Source organism: Ailuropoda melanoleuca, chromosome 12, assembly GCF_002007445.2.
Source record: "Ailuropoda melanoleuca isolate Jingjing chromosome 12, ASM200744v2, whole genome shotgun sequence".
Lineage (NCBI taxonomy): Eukaryota > Metazoa > Chordata > Mammalia > Carnivora > Ursidae > Ailuropoda > Ailuropoda melanoleuca.
Window position 1 is genome coordinate 63,211,035 of NC_048229.1, and position 18,003 is coordinate 63,229,037.

Here is an 18,003-nt window from a genome sequence, read left to right on the forward strand (position 1 = left end):
TCTATCCCAGGATATCCTCTTTGACGCAAATACACACAAAGTGAAGAAGTTTGTCCTACACACCAATTACCCTGGGCATTATAATTTTAACATGTGAGTATACCTGTATCTGCCCCTCCCAAGAACTGAGCTTTGGGTTGAAAATTCCCAAGAAAAGAGAGCTTGTGGTTTTGAATGTTCACTCATTTGTACCTGAATTCTTACAGTTTTGTGGGAAATGAACATTTCCTGAGTGTTTGCTCTGTTCCTGGTACAGTGTCAATACCTTACGTCTCTCCATTTATACCCATTTTACAAATAGGGAAGTAGGTTCAGAGAGCTTGGTATCTTATCCAAGATGACACATTCGTCAGACCCAGGGCCAGGGCTTCGGGGGTGGGTTCATTCTGTGTTTCCTGGGGTGCAGGGTTGAGATGTGCGGGTGGTCAGGCCTCTCAGGAGGCCCAGCGTTTATCCGTCTGGCTTCTCTCTCTAGTTATCACCGCTGTGAGTTCAAGATCCCACTAGCCATAAAGAAAGGTGAGTAGTGAATATCATCAGAGTAAGAAAAGGTTTTGAAGTTAGTCTCTCATGATGCGGAGACACCGTGATCCAAACAGAAATGGTAGCAGGAGCCTTTGCTCACCTGCTTTGCCCATAGCCTCAGCTCCTCTGGTTGGGCTCTGTGTTCTGGGGGCTGCATTTTTCTTGGCCTGCAGTCTCCTGGAGGCTTTCAAGGTCTTTTCCTATGATCATGGAATTGCTGGTCCCTGATGGGGAGAGTTTCCTACACATTATCCAGGTGCTCCCAGGTCAGCCTTGTGACTGGTGTCCCCTGCTGGTTCTCTACACTTTTCCATTCAGGAACTCTAAAATAGCCCATCTGTCCTTCCTCTGTACTCCCAACTCCAATGCACAGGGTGGCCAGATCTGGATTCTGCCTGGAGCTGGGGTCACAGGTGGGCTGGGCCAGCTACCAACCCACGCTGTGTTCTCTTTTCAGAAAATGCAGATGGTCAGACAGAAACATGCACAACCTACAGTAAGGTGAGCTCCTATTTCCCCACCTCATGTAGCCCCAAAATGAGGTGGGTGTGAGCCTGCCAGCAGTCTAGGGCCCATGTCTTCTGAGCCAGCCATTGGTCATGGGCATGATTAGGTCCCTGCTAACCCCTTGGCGCCCCCATCCTTTTTGCAGTGGGACAACATCCAGGAGCTTCTGGGCCACCCTGTGGAGAAGCCTGTTGTCCTGCACAGGTGAGTGGGAGGTTGCTATCTCCAGCCACCCCATCCTGCTCCTCACAGCCCAGAAGACTTAGGGAAGCCTAGCGGTGCCTATGACAGAAGTTTCTGTTGTTGCCACAAATGTACTTCTGCCCCCACCGTGCACATTGCCACTGGGCCAGCTATTCCGCATGTTTACCTGCACCAGAGAGGTTCCCCCTTGGGGATAGCTCCCCTCTCCAGGTGGGGCAGCCTTTCACTCCTATTTATTCAGAAAAGGAAACAGTTTTCACTGGCTGTCCTGGGCTCTTTTTTTCCCATTAAAGTTGCCACATGCTGTAGTCTACAGCTTCCTGCCTGGTTGCCATGCTGCCTGAGCCTCCTTCCTCCTAACCTGCCACTCCAGTCCAACTGTGTAATAACTTCCTATGCCCCATTGGGCTGTGTAGGATTCAGAGCTTGAATGATACCTGTCACTATCTGTGGTACCTCAAGGGCCTGTGTGGGAAACGGCCAGCTATGAGAGACCACTGGCCAATAGCCCCCATCCCAAAAGGGACTGGATGCCCTGCCTGGATTCGGCTTCCGTCTACACCTTTAATTCTGGCTTCTCTGGCCTCAGGTCCTCCTCCCCAAACAACACCAACCCATTTGGCTCTACATTCTGCTTTGGTCTTCAGCGGATGATTTTTGAGGTAAGCCCTGGGGGTTGAGGGGCTGGTGGCCATGGCAGGGACAGGCAAGTGATGGAGAAAGCTTGGGGAGGGCCTAACAGCCCTGCTGGGTGAGTTAATCCTTCTCAGTACCCCTGTCTGCTAAGAATCTGACCTGCCTGCATTGAACAGTAAGAGTTCAGAAACTATGTTGGTGAAATTCGAGGTCATGGAGGCTTAAGCAGTGGTCTGTATCCAACAAGATGAGAGGTGATGGGTTCTCACATACGTAAGAATGTAAATATGGTAGGAAAGGGAACCCTAGGGAGCAAATGGGGCTCAGCACGGCAGTGTTGGGGCTTTGAATGCCATATGAAAGAATGTGCTATGGGTGAGTGGCTGTAGAGGCCCCACTGGCTTGGGAGAAGATTGGGCTGTCCCTCTTCTCCCTTTTGGATGCTACACCTTCACTAGGCCCCTAGCAGTTCCAGAAGGACTGGATAAATAGGTATAGTGAAGCTTATGTATCCCTTGAAGAGCAGGCAGTTGCTGGGCCAGAGATGACTGCTAGCATGAGTTGGGGCATGTTAAGGGATCAGCCCAGCCCTGTGTGCAGGTGTGTTGCACGCACAGCCTCCATCCTTTGTGCACAGGAGCGGCCCTAAATCCCTTCTCTACAGCAGAGCCTTAGTACTGGTCGTTTCTGTGGATCTGATTGCCTACCATGCCTACATCTCTTCTACTCCCCTTTGACTCATTGTCCGCTTCTCACACCAGGTCATGCAGAATAACCATATTGCCTCGGTGACCCTATATGGCCCCCCCAGACCTGGTGCCCACCTGAGAACAGCGGAGCTCCCCTAAGGACATCACCACCCTTGCCCCTCTGCCCTGTGGAGCTGTACATCGCATCCTGCTCAACGGGCCTCCATGTGCCACCCTGTGGGTTTTCTTGGACACCTTGCCAGTGTTGAAAGGCTGTTGTGATGTTCTGAGGTGGGGCTCAGACTGGGTGCTCTGCCATGGGGTGAGAGGCCCAAATATTCCTCTGTCCGTCCTCAGTCTCCTGGTGCCAACAGAGGATACAGACTGCAAAGAGAAGCACAAACTCTGAGCCTTGATATCTGGACCCAGGCGACCTCGACTAACACATACAGAGGCAGAGTTCGGTCTCTCCTGTTCCACACACATTGGGAAAAGTTGGGACTCCTTCTGTGGCTGAGGACACAGGCACCCGGGACGAAGATGAGGTCCTGCCTTTGGCCCATCGTTGCCACGTGACCCTTAAGGCAACAGGTGGCATGTCCATAGTACTTGGTTGCGACTTTTGCACTACATCCACTTTAGTTACTTGATGAGCTGGCTGTGGCCAAGGTGGCCCACCTGCCCTTCCCTGTTCCTTCCTTGCACGTGCTCCCTACCAGGCCCAGTAGGCACACCCAACTCATTGAAACACAGCTTTTTACCACCCGGTATGTGCCCAGGCCTGATTCCTACCCCTCTTGGAGCCAGCCTTCAAGGTCATCTGTGCCCCTGCTCTGCCCCAGCCTGGCTGGCAGGCTGCATGTTTCCATCCTGTTTGCCTCTTTTATTTAATGCCAAAGTTTTAGCCAAAGACATCTTCCTCCTTTTATTGTTTCAGCATTCTGTTCTGCACTGTGGGTTGGCTCTCTTGCCCCAACCCTGGGCAATGTCCCCTGGCCAGGCCCATTCATGGCTCAAGGCCTCTGGGGGCTCAAGGAAGGCTGGGCTGCTCAGTCTTTTCATGGGTCTTGCTAAGGAAAGTAGCATATGTGCTTTAAAAACGATCCTTTTGAAATGAATTGAGAAGAGAAATGTATAATTTTATCCCATTTTTAATATTTTGGTCTAGCAACTTGTGATACATAGATGACAATTTTGTGAGTTTTTCAAATGTGTGTACAGATTTTGGTAAATATGACTCTTTTGTAATTAACTCATGTACAGCCTCATCCTGTAGAGTTTAACAATGAATGTGCAGGGGACCTGCCCCAGGCTCCTAGGTGGTTCCTGGGCTTAAAGCCAGGCTTATGTGGCGCTCCCATAATTTTGTGACTGACTGGTGTCTTCCCATTTGGACTGTGGCCTGGCCAGAGACCCCCCTACACACACTTATCCCACTATAGGGGCAGCCAGGACTATCCCCATCTTCCTAGAATAGGGGAAACTTCCTCATGCCCTGCCCATACCCCTCCAATAAAGATCTATGCCCTCAGCAGCGACTCACCATGTGCTGTTGCTGGGATGTTTGTACTAAAATAAGCATGGAGGTGTTGATTTTTGAGAAAGTGGGTGAAGAATATGGGAAATTTTATGGTAGAGTCATCTTAGGTTCCTTGGCTTTTCTTAGTGGGGCAGCACAGCCTCTAGTAGGGAACTGGCATTGTGTGTGTGTAAATTTTTATGTGGTGGGGAAAGACTTTAGGTAGGACCATGTACCCGATTGTCCCTTTGTGCCTCCATCCCTGGTGTTCCAGCCAGACCAGGGCCCAGGAGGGGTTGGCTTCAGGAAAGGAGACCTCGGAAGAAGATCTAAAGATGAGTACAGGGCTAAAAATCCAATTTGAAGGGGCAGGTGGGAAGCAAAATGCCTACCTTCAGGTTGAGTTGTAGCAGAATGCCTGCCAGTTCCATGAGGACTGAGGCCAGGCCCCCACCTCCTCCAGCCTTGAGAAAGACCTGCATTTGCATCATTCTAGGACTTCCAAATCAAGGAGTGTGGTCAGATTCCATGAGCCTCTGCGACCACCCATCCCCAACCCCACAAAACCTACTTGGTACTGGAAGGGTCAAACATGTCCACCTGTTTGGCAGAGCCTGGTGCTCTAAGGCCTCAGCCCTGGCTGTCTCAAAGGGCTACCATTCAGCTGGTTCTAGATCAGCTCCAGTAAGGTAGGCCAGCAGGAGCCAAGTTCAATCTTAATTCCCTGGGGACCTGTGGAGACAGACTTCCGGTGATATGGGCTAGGTTTTGAAATACTCCACCTCTGGGAGCAATCATTCTGGGTCTGAGTGACGGGAGCTTGGGGTCATGAAGGTGGCTAGGGGCCCCACTGGAAAGAGCCAGCAGCGACAGGCCACGGACGGGCGCAAGCTGGCCCTTGGGGCGCATTCAGTAGGCGCCACATAAGCCAGATGTCGGCGGCCGAGAGCCCGTGCACTACAACCAGTTCCCGGTAAAAGCAGGGGTCGAAGGTGCGCAGGTGCGGTGCTGCTGAAGGACGGGGGATGCCGAAGGTGCGGAAAGCAGGGTGGGGTTCGGGTGTGAGCCGAAGGCGCTGTAGACACATGCCCAGAAAGACGTCGTCAATGGGGAAAAGCTCAACTTGCGCGCAGGCGCCGGCCAGGCGACGGAGGGTGACCCCAGAAAGCACAAAGCCGCCACCGCCCGCATAGGCCGGGTAGGCGGGCAGGCCATACACCGCCTCAGGGATGTAGTATTTACTGGCCCGCGCGCGGATTGGCCGTGCCTGCACGATCACATCACCCGCAAGCAGGTCCTGAGCCGGGTCCCGCGGCGCCAGGAACTCCAGCAGGTTTCCCACGTGCACGAACACGTCTGCGTCGCCCTTAAAAACGAAGTGCACGTCGGGGCAGTAGGCCGAGGCCCAGGCCAGAAAGTGGATCTCCTTAAGCGTTAGGTTGAAGAAAGTGTCGTCAAAAGCCCAGAGCAGGATGTCCGCGTACGCGCGGCTCTCAGCACGCAGCAGGGTAGGCCAGTGGGTTCGCGTGCCCTCCCCCTCCGCGTCTGCCCCGTCTGTGCCCGCGCCCCGGGGCACGCCCAGCAAGAACACGCGACGCACGAGCGCCCCCTGCACGCGACCCTCAGCACCCCACGTCTGGCGCACCGCTTGGCGCCGCTCAAAGTCCGCCGCCACTGACTTGACAGCGATGAGCAAGTCGGGTCCACCTTCAGGTGCGCCATCTCCTCGGCACTTGTGCGGCTGATTAATGAGCAGGGGGAAGCGCCGCTGGTCCTTGGCGCGCAGGTAGCGGCCAAAGTCAAAGGGTCCCGTGGGTGTGGGCGGCTCCGGTGTGTCCCCTTCGTAGGCCAGAGGGGCTGGGGCTGCGTCTGCGTCCAGTGCCTGAAAGACGCGGAGTCCCGGGGTGGGCCCTGGCGCTGCCTTCCTTTGCGTTCGGGGGGCGCTTGTCGTCGGGGCCGCGCCCTCGCGCTGTGAGTAGAGAAGTAGGCCGAAGGCGGCGCCGAGGAGCAGCGTGAGCGACGCGTCTCCGCGGAGACGCAGCCTCCGCCTCATGTCAGCGTGGCTGGCGCCCGCGCCCCCTACAGAAAGACTCAGTCAGGGGCTCGCGACGCGGAAGCCATTGGCCGGGAGGGGCTCCCGGCCTTGGTCTCCCCGAGGGGAGGGGGGCGGAGGCCAAACCCCGAAGATCTTCGCTACCGGCCATTCATCCCCCTCCAGCGTTCTCCTGCTCTGGGCCGTGGCACACCCCCACACACTGAGTTGGGTACCCTGAAGAGGCTGGAAGTTTCTCTTAGTAGCCAATCCCCACCCCCTCAGCACCGGCCCGGGATGGTTCCCTATGGCCGGGAGACGCGGAGCTCGGCCCGGTTCCCCGCCCGCCCTTCTCGCGCTGAAGCCGAATCCCTTCTCCCCCTCCCTACCCACCACATCCGTCCTTGGGATCCCAACACTCACGCTTGTCCCTTGGGAGCGGCGCGGCCCCGGACGCCGGACGCCAGGGCCTCCGGGGCTCAGCGCAGGGTCCCAAGGGCAGCCATGGACGGGGCCGAGGCCAAATGCAGCGTTGGCAGGAAGGGGGGGGCGGGGCCGCTGCCACGTGACCCTCCAGCTGTGCGCGCCTGGACATCTGGAGCTCAGCTCCGCCCTGGCGCCGCGGGAAGCGCTGTCTCCAACTGGAGACTAATCTCTGAGAGGGGATCCTTACGGGCAGCTCTCACTAGAAAGGCCTGAGGAGGTGGGTTCTGGTCTCCGTGTGGGCTCAAACTCCCCAAATTTGGTGGGGGTAGGAAGAAACATTAGCCTCTCTGGTTAATCTCCACCCCCGTACTTCTCCGGAGTGAGGCAGGGCCTAGGCGGCCAAGAGCCCAGGGCTGACGGGTCCCAAATCCGCGAGGCTGAGCGTTTTAGGCATCTACTTGGCCACGACCCCAGGCTATCCTTGGCAGTGCCTCTCCTCAACTCACCAGCAGCCCAGGTTCAACCAGGCAGGACCTATAATCATAAATGGCCCTAGACACATGCCTGCCTCCTTACTCCTGGTTCTGCCACGCCACCCCTCCTTCCACCCCAGCAAGCAAGACAGCTCATTGAATTCTCACAACTCTGGTAGCAGCTCTCATTGCTCATGCAGATGGGGACACTTCCCCTCAGGGAGTTAAGTGACTTGTCCAGCATCATACAGGCAGAAATTCAGAGCATTGCCCAAGGTCTTCTGGAATTCAGTCTGGGACTCTTAGCTCTGTCCTCCCTTGCCCCTCTCACCATCTATCCACTAGGATACAGGACAGGGGCCAACGCTCTCTGCTTTAATTTCACAGGGGAGCACGTCAGTCTGTCTCCCCAGAGATACCTCTGGGCCCCCTGGTCCCTAGTGCCCCAAACCAGCATAGCCTCCTACAGGCAGAAATAACCAAGCCTGGGACACTGCAGGCCAGATTGGACTGGCAGGGATGGTTCAGCTTGAGGGATTCCTGAAGTAGGCCAGTGAGTAAAGGGTTTGATCTGGGACCCCAGTGGGCAGAGAGTTGTTCTGGGGATTGAGGGCCCCCATCTCAGCAGGCAGCCCCACCCTCCATCCTACTGAAAAAGGCAAAAACTCTAAGGTCCTCCTGCACTCTCACTCCTCATCCAGTGTCACTAGGCCTGTTACCTTTCATCCCTTCCCTCCATCTCTGCTGCCACTGCCCTAGCCTGGGCCTCCACCCCTACCCTCCCTCCCTCCACCTCTCCCTCTTCTTCTCCCTCCTCACCAGCCTCCCAACCTTAACTCCCCAAATCCTCTAAATACTTCTCACTGACCTCAGTATAAAATCCAAAATCTGTAAAATGGCTTACCAGACCCTGAGCTATCTGCCTCGCACACTCACCAACTGCTCTTTGCAAACCCACCCGCCACCCCCAGACCCAGCCACTCCAAACTTTCTGTTCTTCTAACATCTTGTTCTTCTAACATTCCTCAACACCTCACCCAAGGCTGGCTATGCCCAGAATGTTGCCCTTCCCTCAACTGCCCACCCTCTCCCTTATTCACACTCATATCTCTCCCTGGAAGCCTAATCTGGGTTAGGCACTTGCTCAGTGCTCCCACAACTTTTTGTATTTTTCACCTAAAAGAAAACAGGTAATATTTTATTACTGTTGCTTAAAATTTGCAGTCCGACACTGAGTATGAACTGGGGGCAGGCAGGTTTCGTGTATCTTGTTCACCACAGTATTTGCAGCACCCAGGATGATGGCTAGGACACAGCAAGGGCTTAATGAGTAGTTAGCTGTTCAATGAGTGAAGAGGTAAGGGCTGGCCAGAAGTCCCTCATTTGGGGTGGGCAAACCGCTGGAGCAGGTCACCCCTGCACTCTGTCGATATCACAGTATCTGGGGCCAAATTCCCAATGGCACCCCAACAGGAATGGTGGGTGCTTGCCCAACTCCTGGAGAAGGCAGTCAACACTGCCCAGCAGCTCCAACAGCTGGGCTAAGTGGGGTTGTAAGCATGGTCTCAGAGGCCCGTGGATGGACAGGAGCTCAGCAATAGCAGCAGAAGGGACCCTAGGGTCATCTGGGTGCTCCAAACCCTGCTGGGCAAGTGGCTGATCACCCCTTTTTCTGGTACCCAGGTTAGGCCAGGCTGCCATCGGGATTCGTGAGGCCCAGCAAGTCCTCTGCCAGGCTGGTGAGCTCATTCTCCTCAAGGGCCTCTACCAGGCGCTGCAGCGTGGCGCGGCGGCCCTCGGCCTGCACGAAGCGCCGCAGCAGCTGGAAGGCCTGCTCATACAGCCCTTCACGCTCATACTCATAGGCCAATGAGTCAAGTGCCGGGTCCCGCAGAGCACGACAGCCTCGCTGCAGGGAGCGCCCCACTTTGCGCCATTTGAGACCCACTGAGCGGGCAAACGTCTGCTGGTCCTGCAAGCTCAGCGGCCGGTTCACTGCGGGGAGAGTGGGAAGCAGAGTGAGCCCGGCGGGACCAAGACCCGTACCCCACCATTCCCGCCCGGCGACTACCAGCCCAGACTCTGGTCCTCCCCAAACTCCATCTTCCCGAGGACCCTGCCTCGACTCTCTGCGCGCGCCTCACCTATGGGCTGACCCTGGAACAAAAAAGTCTGGCCAGGTGGCGGGGGTGGTGGCTTCTCCTTTGAGAGAGAGGTGGCCAGGGACTGCGAGGGCGCTGGAACAACCTCCGTGTCGCCACCCTGGCTCCCCGAAGCGCATGTCAGATTCCGGAGCGCGTCCTCCAACTCAGAGAGTTCCTCATCCCGGAGCCGGTCAGGCTAGGGAGGGGAGTGTGGCGTCGGTGGGGGTCTTAGCCACGGATCCCCGCCCCACCCCAACCTGGCCCCAGCCCAGCCGCACCTTCTGCGCGAAGATGCAACTCAAACAGCGCTCCTCATCCGTCAGCAAGGTATCCAGCCGCTCCGCGCTTGCGCGCAGCTCCAGTTGCAGCGGCACCGAGGGCAGGGCGAGAGCCGCCGCCAAGCACCCTTGCAGCGCGGCGCGCAGCGACCCCTCGCGGTAAGCGCGGAGGAAGCGGCTGCAGGGCTGGCGCCCGCAGAAACGCACCTGCACAATCAGCTGCGGCTCACTGCGGTGGATCTTGAGGATCTGCAGCACGTCCGGGCTCCCGCCACTCTCTGCGGAGGCGGACAGTCAGGCGACAGGGGGTCCCCATGCGTTCTCCAAGCGGCCATAGTGGGGTGAAGCCCACGCAGACTCCCTCCCTGACCCTAGCTCCCAGCTGAGAAACAAAATTGGGATGCACACAGCAACAACCCAAAATGAAGGCTAGAACCTATCACAGGGAGCACCCTAAGACGGAGTGGGTGCCACCCCAGCCCCATCCTTGAAGCCCCAAATGAGGGTAGGCAAAAGGGATGTGGCGAGAGGCTTTGCTGCCCAGGGCAGCCAAGCCGTCTGGGTAGGCGACCCGCGGGGCAGCGGAAGAGCGAGAGGTTTCAGGTCTTCGGCCTCTACCAACTGTGGCTCCCGCTGGCCAGGAAGGAGGTGGATCCCCCAACCGGTTTCAGCTTCCTGTGGCCTCTGCCCTGAGATGGGGAAGGGAGGCCCCCCGAAAGGTAGGTACTGGGGAGGGGTCTTGGGCAAGGAGTGCTGCAGTGAGAGAGGAAAAGAGAGAGAAGCGCGATTAGTAGAAAGCAGTGAGCTGGCTGGTCTGGAGAGTGGGTGGGCATCGAGCGGTGTGGGGGCGTTAGTGCACATATAGGTAGATCATACACAGACACGGGGACATACGTCTACACCCAAGGGCACACATGTGTAAACAGAGAAGACAGAGTCTATGAAATCAGCCATCCCTCTCCTCTCCTCCCCCTCTCCCCGTCAAATCTTTCTCGTAAAGCGGTGGTTAAGCACCCGCCCACAGAGTTGAGGAGGTGGGCCTCAGCCCCCTGGTCCCGCCCACAAAATGTCAAAGCCCGCCCCTTCCTCTCCAAGTACCCGCCCACCCACACACCTGTCAATGCTGTCCGCAGAGCCCTGTACACTGGCACCTTCTGCTGGGCGTGAGCGTAGGCATCAGATAGGACCACCTTGTCCAGCGAGCACTCCACAAACAGGTATGCGCTGCCCACCCACTCGTCGAGCCCATTTGGCCCAGTCGCCATCTTGCCTCCTGGAGACGCAGATAGTCAGGCATCCAGATCACCCCCAACCCAGCCCTGGAGAGAACTGTCCAGTCCTGTATGGCTCAGCTGTCCCCACCCAGCTGGCACACTTGTAAGGGGAAGTTCATCATCTTACAGGCAGCCCCTTGTGCTTCTGAATCTGCACAACCCAACCCAGCTAAGCCCAGACTTGCACTGAGGACTGTCCCTCCACTATCTTCTCAGAGAAAGTCCAGGGTCACAGTTGCAGAAAAAGGGAGATTCTATCCTGCAGTGGTGGCAGAGAAGTTCTGCCCCCTCCTCAGGCCAGGATACATCTCTTTCAAAGCTGACAGGAGACATCTTTATCCTGGACCCATGCCCCACAGCCAACGGAACCTGTATCCTAGTATGCCTTCAGCTTAAACTTAAGCCCCCATGATCACCTTGAGACAAAAGCCCCCATTAGGTTTTCTCACTTGAATTCCTACTATATACCTCCTGGCTTCATTTCAAAGGGCACCTGTAGTTTGCACCTGCCCAGATTCCCTCTCCCAATCCTGGCTGGCCTTTGGGGCCTTCCCTCTTCTCAATCCACAAGCCTGTTGGGAGCATTAACTCCACTCCCTAATTTCAGGTGTGCGCAAGTGAAATAGGCCTGGCCAAACCTGCATATTCCACTCCCCTTTCTAAAGTGATTAGTTCAGAGTTGGGCATAAGATTTAGGTTGGACCAATCAGAATCAGCCTGAAACCGTGGCTGGATCCATAAGAGACACTAGTTTCCCTTCCCATGGGACTAAGCTGGAATAAAGTATAGGACTCCTCTGCCCCTGCCTGGAAAGAGCCTGGCTGAGAATAAAATTGACACAGAAGAATACGGAGCCGAGAGATGAAGAGGTGCATGCCTAACCCTACTATGCCCCTGACCCTAGCTGCACCCTGGACTTTTCAGTTATGTGAGTTAAATCATTCCTTTTTGTTCTGAAGTCCTTGGAGCTGGACTCTTGTCTTATGCAACTCAAATTGTTCTATTACAGATTTCCTCTCTTTCCAGACAGAACCAGGGCCCCTCGGTACTCGTATCTCCACCATCTATCTTCTGACAAAATCCTAGCCCTAGACCAGGGGTTGGGGGAAAAATTCCCAGCCAGGAAACCACTTCATTGACCCTTCTCAGTTTAATTGCCTTCCAGTTACTGCACCATGAGGCTGCAGGTGGAGAACCGCCCTGCCTCTTTCTCCCCACCTCACCTGAGGCAACATCCCATCCTTGTCCTAGAAACATTGGCTCAAGGCCTCACATACTGCCCCACCAGTCACACTTCTTAATCTCTGATCTCCAGCATTTATATACAGTAGGCTAGGAGGGGGTGCTGAGCCCTAGCTGTGAGCACCCTGGATGTCATTGCTTTGGGCAGAACATGGGGTGGCTCCAGCTGGCATCCATTTACATGAGGGACAGGGAAGGGGGGGTTGCTGCCAGAGGGAACCAGGAACACAGCCTTGGACCTTGCTGGGGAAGGAGCAGGAATCCCGAGCTCAAAGCAGAGGCTGCATTTCAGATCTGCCACCACACCCTAACCTGAGAGCCAAAGCTGGGACAGTAACTGGGCAGGGCCCACCCTCCCAGCATCACCCAGATCTGGCAAGAGAAATGATATCTGGTGATGGTCCGTTCCACCCTCCATCTGAGCACAGGAGACATGCCTTTTGAGCGCCCACCCCATAACCTTTTGGTAGAAAACATATTAATATTTGTGTATTTACCCAAAGCAGTAGTCTGGAAATTAATAGGAAGCTAGCTAGCATTGTTTACCCCTGCAGAGGGTTGGGGAAGAGAGTGGGGGGAGGGGAGATTTTTTCATTGTATTTAGCAACATTCTACTTTATGTAAAATAGACATACGTCCTTTGTATTAAAAGGCAACATAAACCTGAAGCAAAAAAGAAAACATGAACGGGGTAAGACTCTATAGGTGATAAGTGGGACGAAGAGCGGTACAAGACAAGTGAGACAAGTTAGGAGCCCAAGAGGAGTAGCCCAGAGGATAGGAGAGTGTGGGAACCTGTCCTGAAACATTTCCTCCCTGACTTGAGGGTGCTGACCCCATGAATGTGATCGGCCCCAGGGGTGGAAGTGAGGGCTGGACGGGGCCAGAGTCTGCCTATCAGGACTGTCTGGGCGGGCGCTGGAAACCTGGAGGAAGAGGGGATGCTCCATCACACTCACTAGTGGACAAATGGGAGAAGTCAAACAGGTCTGCAGGGCTGGAGGTCGAGAGGGTGAGATAACAGGGACCGCGACCCTTGGCCCGCGTGGTCCGCTGGGGAACTCCTTCCTACGTGTCCTTCTACAGAAGCCCCTCCTCGGGAAGCCCCGCGCCTCACCCACCGTGAGCTGAGGGTGGAACTGGGCTGGGTCCTGGGGACTCTTGGCTGAGCTGAGACTGAGCGACTAGCGGATACCGACTCAAGAAAATAGGCCTCTACCACCAGGGGCCAGCCAGGCTCAGCGCCCCATTAATAGTAACAGTCCTGGGCAGCCCCGCCTCCGGCCGGGTGGCCGCCAATGGCCCGGGGCCATGGCCCCTCAAGGACTGCATCCATCCTGGAGTGCTCCCTACTCAGCTGGCCCGCTCCCGAGCTCTCGAGGGAAGCTCCCCAGACTCCAGTTGTGCCCACCCTCATGCTGGGGTTTCGCATGTTCACCTGGCTGGGGCGGGAACAGGTCTTTGCTCACAGACACTTTCAGAACCAGCCCCGCGCCGTCCTCCCACAAGCAGGAACCTGACACCCCCTCGAAAGACCTCAGCTGGGACAAGGAACCTGCGAGTGACAACGTTCTCTGTCGCCTCTCACGGAAACAGCCCAGCAGGCCGCCACCACCAACTGGCCCGGGCAGCAGCGTGTGACAACCGCGCCGCGCCCACGCTCCTGAGCCAGGATCCGCCCCTGCTCCTGCCGGCACCGGGAAGCCCACCCACCCTCTGCACTAACCTGGCGGCCTTGGCCCAGCCGGGATTCCCACGCCGGCCTGGCTCCACTGGACTAGGACGCTTCCGGGTGTGCGCGAAGCGCAGGGGCGGTGCCCCAGGCCGAGCAGCCCCGTCAGCCCCGGCGTCCCGCCCCCAATGCTCCCAGCAGTGTCTTCCCGCCCGCTGTCCTCCGCCGCCAGTCCCTCTGGGCAAAGCCCACTTGGTCCGTTTAGCAGGTAAGACATTGGCGCCCGAGGTTAGACGGCAAGAAGAACTGCCCACGCCAAAAGACTTCGGGCGCTTACGAGCCCGGGGGACCCCAGGTTGAGATCTGCCCCGCTTTCTCAAGCAGGGTGCGGACAGATCAACAAAGGGGCACCCCCTGGACACCAGAATTTTCTAGTGACGTCTGGGTGGAGAGGGTTTGAGCTCGATGATCTCCGACCTCTCCTAGTCCCTCACACTCAGAACGGGGTGCCGGTGGGTCCAAGTTCAAGCCTGGCCGCGGGTATCTGAAGCCCCAGGATACTTGAGGCGCAAATTGTAGCAGAGACCATTAGCCTGGAAAATATGGGGAAATAGAAAACTGGCAAGTGGTGTGAAACGTTGTGTAGGAAAACCTTCAAGCACCCTAAAAGAAAATGGGCAACTTCGAAGAGGATGCACACTTTCCAATAAAGGCTGCGCTCCGGCATGGGTCTGAAGAATTCCAACTGAACCGAAACTGCCCAACCTGAGCTTGGACTGCTCCGGAGTCAGGATCGAAACTACAACCCAGGACCCATCAGGCCCCAGAACCCGAAGCTTTTCTCCGCGCAACCGACCTTTCTTTGGAAGCACCCGGGACGTCTTCCCGGTGAAGTGCAGGAAAGGAAGGAGCCTCCCTCTCAGAGCAGTTTCGGCGGTGCCCCACCCGCACCCCCGCTTCCTGATTGGCTGGTGGTCCCGGCCAATTAAAAGTCTTCTCCGGTGCCCCCGCCCTATTAACCCTATCGTCACTCTCTAGTGACTGGCTAGGCTGGGATGCGGTCTCTCAACTGGGGACCTCTGAAGTCAACTGGCACTTGTTGAAATTCAGATTCCTGGGCCCTACTTTTTCTGGAGAGCCTGATTTAGTAGGTGGGGAGGTAGAATCTGTATTGTGAACAAGTGTCCGGGTGATTCTGATGCATCGCCCCCCCCCCGCCGTCTGAGAAGCCCTCATTTCAATGGCCCTTGAGGCGACGCTTGGGTCCAGTCCTAACCTGGAACTCAGAGCAGAAGTTGGGAAGAAAGCAGTTCTGGAAGGTGTCTGGAAGACTAGTCGGGGTGGTCCCAGTGGCTCTAAGTGTGTGTTTAGGAAGGCAGGAGGCTCTCTGAGCTGGGGAAGGGGCGGGGGAGGACAGGTGCACCTGGCCCTCCACCCTCCCCAGGGAAAATTTCAGTGGCTAAGAGAAAGATCCGATAACATTTTCCAAATCTGGGTATTCGGCTTTATCAACCTCGCACACAGGTCGTGGTTGCATTCCTTCTAGTATAGCATAAAATGCAGATTTGTTCAACAAGTGAGAACGTAGTGTAAAGGAGAATCAGAAATCTTTCAGCATCCAGGGCCGATCATGGGTCTGAGACCCGGTATGTGGAACAGGGCCTCATGCTTGGTTTAATAATTTGGTTAAACGTTTTGCTATCACGGTCTTGAAATTATTAAATAATATTTTGAGCAAAGAGTCCCACATTTTCATTTTTCACTGGACTCTGCAAATTGTGTAGCAACTTCTGGGCCACAAGCCATTCCACACATATGCTCCGGTGGTCCCCTCAACGTTTTGGCTTTCTAGGGCCCCAAAACGCCCCCTCTCTCTCTAGGCGAGAGCTTCTGGAAGCGGCAGAGCTCCCATCCCGTGCAGAGCCATGGCCGAGCCTGGAGAGCAACTGCCAGAAGAGGTGCTGGCGCTCATCTTTCGCCACCTGCCCCTGCGGGACCGTGCCGCCGCCGCCAGGGTCTGCAGAGCGTGGGCTGCTGCTGCTGCCTGCAGCGTCGTGTGGCGTGATACGACCATCAGGTGAGCGGGCTCCTCCCTCTCCTGACGCCCTCCCGCCTTCTCCCTTTCTCCATGGAGTCGGGGGTTGGGGATATCCATATTTAAAAGAATAATCATTACTAACATTTATTGATCGCCTACTATGTACCAACCGGTGTTCTAAGTACCTTACATATATTAATTTAATCCCCACGAAAACCTTACGTGGTAGATAGGTAGAATTATCTCCATTGCACAGATAGTTAATTGAGGCAGAGAAATTTAATTACTTCCTACAGGTTACTCAGCGAAGTAGTAGCAGAGGCAGAATGGGAACTTGACAGTCCAGAGGCCACGCCCCGCCTCCTTAGAAACCTCTGAGAAAGCTCAGTTCCTAAAATATTGGTTCTCCCTGGCAGGGCTTCAACTTGTGGCAGACGAATCTTATGTCTTCCAAAGGGATAGGGTGGGAGTTCCCTCCTAGTATCAGCGGCTATTTTGGAGGAAACCTCGCATGATCAGGACTGGGAGGTATATGTGTGGGGTGTCAGGAAGTTGGGATGGTAGCTGCACTCCAGCCTAAGAGATGGGCAGAGGCTTCTCACGGCAAATGCCTTTTCTCCACGTTTCTAACCACAAGTTTCGACTGTGAGCGAGAAGGCACGCTGCTACCATATCTGTCTGCCTGCCTGGACCACGTTCACAACTTACAGCTAGAGTTTGAGCCGTCGAGGGAACCGAGTCGCCGGGCGGCCACTGAGTTGCTAACCGCACTGGCGGGCCGCACCCCGGGGCTTCGAAGCCTGCGCCTGGAGTGCCGCGGAGAAAAGCCGCTCTTCGACGCAGGCCGCGACATCCTGGACGCTGTGCACGCCATCTGCCGGGCGGCCAGCACGCTGCACCACCTCGACCTTCGGCGCTTGCCTTTTACACTGGACGACGCGCTGGTGCTGCAAGCGGCACGCGGCTGCCCCGAGCTCCGCAGCCTTTTCCTGGACAACTGCACGCTGGTGGGCAGCGTGAGACCCGACTCTGTGCTCGAGCTACTAGCAGCCTGCCCGCGCCTGCGTGCCCTCGGCCTGCACCTAGCCAGCCTGTCGGGCACTGTCCTCCAGGTGCTGGCGGCTCCGGACCGCGCGCCTTTCGGTCTCCTGGCCCTACGGTGCGCGTGCCCCGAGGACGCACGCGCGCCGCCCCTGCCCGAGGAAGCCTGGGTCGCGGTGCGCCGCCGCCACCCACGACTGGCCGTGGAGCTGGAGCTGGAGCCAGCGCTGCCTGCCGAGAGCGTGAGGCGCATCCTGCAGCCTGCCGTGCCGGTGGCTGCGCTACGCCTCAGCCTTTCTGGGGATACGGTAGGCCCGGTGTGCTTTGCAGCGCGCCACTACGCAGCAACTTTGCGCGCGCTCGAGGTGCGCGCCGCTGCCTCAGCGGAGCTGGACGCCGCGCTGGAGCTGCTGGCGGCGCGCTGCACGGGCCTGCGCGAAGTACACTGCTTCTGCGTGGTACGACCCTCTGTGCTGCACGCCTTCCGCGCGCACTGTTCGCGCCTGCGCAGCTACACGCTCAAACTAACGCGGGAGCCGCATCCCTGGCTGCCCACGCCTGTGGCTTGATGGGGTAGCCGCCTCTCCAGCAAACATGTGGCCACTGAGGTGCTGGATCCACTTGCCCAGGCGTGCGCCAAGTGCTGGCCCGCTCCTTCGAGACTCTGTCGCGTCTTGTGCCTCTGGAAGACAAGAGCCTGTGAGATAGCCTCGGACGGGACCATCCCAGGGCGTCCTGAGTCCTCTGGGTGGATCTCCGTAATGGGATTATTCTCCCCCAAGCCCACTCCACTGCTGACGCTACGCTAACTCCGCGGCCCTGGAATGTGAGGAGGAGGGGGTGGAGGGAGGACACTAGCTCAGGCGGCGGCCCAAGTGTGAGTGTGAAATAAACAAATCCTGCAGCAACACTGCGTTCTCTGGAAGGCGGGGACGGCTCTGAATGGGGAGGCGGGGAACCCTCGGAGGCCCAAGGACCCGACCGGGCCGGCGTGGGAGAGATCGGTTGTACCCATGCGGCTACGGAGGTCAGGGGGCGGGGCACTCCGCATCCTTGGAATGACAACGCCTCAGAGTTCTGCGGGAGGGTGCCAGCTCCTCTGCGCACCCGCCTCTGCCGTCTCTATCCAGGCAATAGCCATCGCCTTCTAGGACTTTTCCAGCCCACACCGGGCCGCGTACGGGTGATAACTCCCGTAGAACAAAGGAGGAAACGGCCTGAGTGGGTGCAACTCGAACCCGGGTCTCCCTCCCCACCGCACCCCTCCACTCACATTCGATCCCAGCCTTCCTTTTCTATCTGT

At 56.8% G+C, this 18,003-nt stretch overlaps 4 protein-coding genes across 8 annotated transcripts in view; 2 read left to right on the forward strand and 2 right to left on the reverse strand.

The window, feature by feature from the left end:
* C12H16orf70 (chromosome 12 C16orf70 homolog) overlaps nt 1–4,136 on the forward strand; it is a 27,990-nt gene extending 23,854 nt beyond the window's left edge. Inside the window, exons 12-17 of one of the 2 annotated variants that reach the window (XM_002918405.4) lie at nt 11–93; nt 476–519; nt 983–1,026; nt 1,178–1,236; nt 1,826–1,898; nt 2,634–4,136. In XM_002918405.4, the coding sequence (XP_002918451.1) occupies nt 11–93; nt 476–519; nt 983–1,026; nt 1,178–1,236; nt 1,826–1,898; nt 2,634–2,720 (390 nt within the window). In that variant the 3' untranslated portion in view covers nt 2,721–4,136. The remainder of the gene's footprint in view (nt 1–10; nt 94–475; nt 520–982; nt 1,027–1,177; nt 1,237–1,825; nt 1,899–2,633) is intronic. The other variant, XM_034638188.1, reaches the window with a different exon arrangement.
* On the reverse strand, nt 2,632–8,034 carry B3GNT9 (UDP-GlcNAc:betaGal beta-1,3-N-acetylglucosaminyltransferase 9). Of its 2 annotated transcripts, none has more exons than XM_011223904.3 (2): nt 6,536–8,034; nt 2,632–6,159 (listed from the first exon to the last, which is right to left on the reverse strand). In XM_011223904.3, exons 1-2 carry the CDS (start codon nt 6,705–6,707, stop codon nt 4,919–4,921), a joined length of 1,413 nt encoding a protein of 470 aa, XP_011222206.2. In that variant the 5' UTR covers nt 6,708–8,034; the 3' UTR covers nt 2,632–4,918. The 2 variants fall into 2 exon arrangements, with proteins under 2 accessions (XP_011222206.2, XP_034494072.1); XM_034638181.1 differs by having other exon boundaries at nt 6,506–8,034.
* A 143-nt stretch (nt 8,035–8,177) lies between these two features.
* TRADD (TNFRSF1A associated via death domain) lies at nt 8,178–14,591 on the reverse strand. Of its 3 annotated transcripts, none has more exons than XM_019798842.2 (6): nt 14,478–14,590; nt 13,676–14,214; nt 10,548–10,706; nt 9,641–9,711; nt 9,156–9,351; nt 8,178–9,006 (listed from the first exon to the last, which is right to left on the reverse strand). In XM_019798842.2, exons 2-6 carry the CDS (start codon nt 13,896–13,898, stop codon nt 8,696–8,698), a joined length of 960 nt encoding a protein of 319 aa, XP_019654401.1. In that variant the 5' UTR covers nt 13,899–14,214; nt 14,478–14,590; the 3' UTR covers nt 8,178–8,695. The 3 variants fall into 3 exon arrangements, with proteins under 3 accessions (XP_019654401.1, XP_019654400.1, XP_034494080.1); XM_019798841.2 differs by having other exon boundaries at nt 9,434–9,711; nt 14,478–14,589; XM_034638189.1 differs by lacking the exon at nt 10,548–10,706 and having other exon boundaries at nt 9,434–9,711; nt 14,478–14,591.
* FBXL8 (F-box and leucine rich repeat protein 8) lies at nt 13,786–17,965 on the forward strand. Its single transcript, XM_002918408.4, has 3 exons — nt 13,786–13,889; nt 15,502–15,698; nt 16,297–17,965. The coding sequence occupies exons 2-3, from the start codon at nt 15,547–15,549 to the stop codon at nt 17,267–17,269; spliced, it is 1,125 nt and encodes a 374-aa protein (XP_002918454.1). The 5' UTR covers nt 13,786–13,889; nt 15,502–15,546; the 3' UTR covers nt 17,270–17,965.
* Nucleotides 17,966–18,003: the final 38 nt, after the last annotated feature.

What these genes read in the sequence shown, in the direction of transcription:
- FBXL8 (XM_002918408.4), top strand. Translation starts at nt 15,547, where the DNA reads ATGGCCGAGCCTGGAGAGCAACTGCCAGAAGAGGTGCTGGCGCTCATC. An exon ending in TGGCGTGATACGACCATCAG is followed by an intron (nt 15,699 to 16,296) that starts GTGAGCGGGCTC and finishes TCTAACCACAAG; the next exon opens with TTTCGACTGTGAGCGAGAAG.
- B3GNT9 (XM_034638181.1), bottom strand. Translation starts at nt 6,707, where the DNA reads ATGTCCAGGCGCGCACAGCTGGAGGGTCACGTGGCAGCGGCCCCGCCC. An exon ending in GGATCCCAAGGACGGATGTG is followed by an intron (nt 6,160 to 6,505) that starts GTGGGTAGGGAG and finishes GTCTTTCTGTAG; the next exon opens with GGGGCGCGGGCGCCAGCCAC.
- TRADD (XM_019798841.2), bottom strand. Translation starts at nt 13,898, where the DNA reads ATGTCTTACCTGCTAAACGGACCAAGTGGGCTTTGCCCAGAGGGACTG. An exon ending in TCTGCGGACAGCATTGACAG is followed by an intron (nt 9,712 to 10,547) that starts GTGTGTGGGTGG and finishes CCGCCTCCGCAG; the next exon opens with AGAGTGGCGGGAGCCCGGAC. An exon ending in GTTCCAGGGTCAGCCCATAG is followed by an intron (nt 9,007 to 9,155) that starts GTGAGGCGCGCG and finishes CTCTCCCCGCAG; the next exon opens with TGAACCGGCCGCTGAGCTTG.